Source organism: Asparagus officinalis, chromosome 6 (genome assembly GCF_001876935.1).
Source record: "Asparagus officinalis chromosome 6, Aspof.V1, whole genome shotgun sequence".
Lineage (NCBI taxonomy): Eukaryota > Viridiplantae > Streptophyta > Magnoliopsida > Asparagales > Asparagaceae > Asparagus > Asparagus officinalis.
In genome coordinates, this window is record NC_033799.1 from 18,123,690 (window position 1) to 18,126,755 (window position 3,066).

At 40.8% G+C, this 3,066-nt stretch overlaps 1 protein-coding gene across 1 annotated transcript; it reads right to left on the reverse strand.

The window, feature by feature from the left end:
* On the reverse strand, positions 1,587 to 2,225 carry LOC109844796. The gene has a single exon (XM_020413940.1). It carries the CDS (start codon positions 2,182 to 2,184, stop codon positions 1,750 to 1,752), a length of 435 nt encoding a protein of 144 aa, XP_020269529.1. The 5' UTR covers positions 2,185 to 2,225; the 3' UTR covers positions 1,587 to 1,749.

Consider the following 3,066-nt stretch of genomic DNA (forward strand, 5'->3'; position numbering starts at 1 on the left):
ATATGTTGACCAAAGTTGTTTCAGGTGTTAAGTTTGGTCATTATTTGGAGCTTTTGAACATTCTTTAGTGTTGAGGCATTTGGAGGCCATTTGGGAGAACTACGTGAAGGCTTGATTCCTTAAGCAAAAGGATACGTAGGCAATCATTTATGATGTAGCTGATTTGGGAGTAGATACCGACGTTTGGAGTTTGTTCGTATTCTCATTTAGGTTCTCAACTTGTTGTGGATTGAGTCCGTTGTCGTGAATTATTTCACTTCGTACTAGACACAACAAGTGAGACATTTGGTTTGGTTGGTGTCGGCTCAGTTTTGGCAAAACTTCGCCGAGGTGGAGAATTATGAACGTGGATTGATTATGGGGCCACCACGTGAAAGTATCACATTCATGTGATGTTAACGCGTGAAGGAAAAAAAGAAGCAAGCCCTTCCGATTCAATTCAAAGCTATAAATATAGCTTTGAATGTGCCCTAGAGTAAACTGCAGGCAGAGGGCAAGGTTTTCTTGAGTGGCGGTGGATTCGTGCAAGTGCAGGAGACAGAAAACTGCAGCTTGGGAAAAATGCCGTATTCGTTGAGAAAAGGGGTGTGGCGGTGTGCAGTTTGTTCTCCTAGGGTTTGTGCTAGGCAGGAAAGGAGAAAACATCAAAGTTTTTTGCAGTCGTCTTTTAGGGTTTTAGCATACCTTTTTGTGAGAGATTTAAGAGGGTTTTATTTGTGAGACTTTGTGTGATTGTAAACCCTATTTGTATTCTCTTTTTCTCTAATAGTAGATCTCCCCCCTCCTTGTCCCGTGGACGTAAGCAACTTGTCGAACCACGTAAAAATAGTTTGTCTTGCTGTAATTTGTAATAGCTTGTTAGGTTCCCTCGACAAGTCAGTCCTAGAACTGATGAAAGGAAGAGTGTATATCCCACTTTGTTGAGATATATCACTGTCGATTCTTGTTTCCTTTGTAAAACAGGGATTTAGTTGGGATCTTACTCTCTTGTTGTACACCAGAGGTGCTGCCGAAATTTCCGCTGCGCACAACACTAATTAAGTATCAAACTATCGAAAAACAACAAGAGATTCACCTCAAAAAATTTCTGCAAGTTTCCTTTTATCAAGTTGCTCGAGCTCAGCTTAAAATTGCTCGATCTAGACACTTATTGACCTCTACAGTGTTATCCTCCCATTCTCATCCAATCTCAACATCCATCCCTCAAACTTATTCAGCACAACCTTCACTGCCTTGGAAGCGCACTTGGCCTCCTCATTGAACTACTTTCAACCATATTTATATTTTAGGTCTATTTTCATTTTAATATATCTTATATACTCCATGTAATTGTGGTTTTATCTGAATTTCAAATCCTCTCACAAATTACACCGTGAGAATGTTAAATCGCGTTTCTATTATCATACTGCTAAACATATTTCTTCTTCACCCTACCCAAAATTTCACTCGTTTCGTAACCCTAAAATTCCTAAAGCACACTTTATTCAATGGATATCATAAAATCTGAACCCAAAATAAAAACTTTGATAACATATTCAGTATCACCCTCAATAACAAGCAGAACGCATTCCACATCATAGCTTAGATTTACTAATAGAACTCTTATAATAAAACCATATTCAGGAGCAAAATTCAACAAATTTATGATTATTGCAACATGAATCATGACCTCTGAATCCAAAATTCTAAACTCTGATCATATCTTAATGCTAATAAAGAGACCCACCTCAAAAGAATTCCTCCAAGATTCTACTCATCCAGCTGCTTGAGCTCAGCTTTGAGCTGTTCAATCTTAAGCCCCATCGACCTCTGCAACGCCATCCTCTCCTTCTCCTCCATCCTCGCCATCAGGCCCTCGAACTTATCCAACACAATCTTCACTGCATCGCGAGCGCACTCGGCCTCCTCGTCGAAGTACACCGTCTCCTTCGATTCCATCGCCGCCTCGATCTCCTCCCGAGCCTCCGCGAACTTCATATTGATTTCATCGATCTCGCTGCTGTGATCGCTGTTTGTGCTCAGACTGCGATGGTGGGTTCTGCTGGGACTGATTTCGGTTGTAAAGGGTGAAAGGCGAGATCTTGATGGGTTCTGGGGGATTTTTGAGGGAATTTGGGGGAATTTCGAGGGTTTTGGGGATTTTGGGAGCTTGGAGACGAGAGATCGAGCGGCTCGCTGCATCATCGTTTTCGGTTGCTGAGTGAGTTTTTGGGGCGCTCGGCGCTCAACTGCGGATTTATTGGGGATGGTAATCGGATCTGGGTACAAAGCGGATCCATTTCGAATCCATTTAACGGGTTATTAAGGAGCTCAACCATATCCGACCCACATTTAATAATTGGATATATCATTTGATCACGTTTCCAATTATAATTGTGATTGACTGACCAAGTTCCTTATTCTATTTGATTATTTGATTTCTCTTGAAAATAGTCTTATCATTTTAATATGATCAAGTGATATTGATGGTTCAAATCTCTTAACTATATCTGATTTATTTATTAGTCGGGTTAAATGGACATTATTCGTTTTTCTATTTTGACGCGGTCTAAAATCACATGATTGAGCTACATTATGGATGATCCGCTCCGTTGAACTTGATTTACATATTCTAAAACCCCAACACACCAAGTTTGGGGTGAATCCGTCGTCGTTTGACCCTTCATCGAGCCATGTGAAAAGTTCTATTCATTCAAAACCGTTAAAATTGATACGAGTGGATGAAGGGTCAAACGACGACGGGTTCACCCCAAATTTGGTGTGTTGGGGTTTTAGAATATGTAGATCAAGTTCAACAGAGCGGATCATCCATAATGTGGCTCAATCATGTGATTTTAGAGGCGACATAGGAGGAAATCCCCTCCTATGACAAGGATACCCATTAATCTCTTCACTATATATATAGAGAGATTAATGGGTATCCTTGTCATAGGAGGGGATTTCCTCCTATGACGCCTCTAAAATCACATGATTGAGCGACATTGTGGATGATCCGCTCCGTTGAACTTGATCTACATATTCTAAAACCCCAACACACCAAGTTTGGGGTGAATCCGTCGTCGTTTG

What these genes read in the sequence shown, in the direction of transcription:
- LOC109844796 (XM_020413940.1), bottom strand. Translation starts at nt 2,184, where the DNA reads ATGATGCAGCGAGCCGCTCGATCTCTCGTCTCCAAGCTCCCAAAATCC.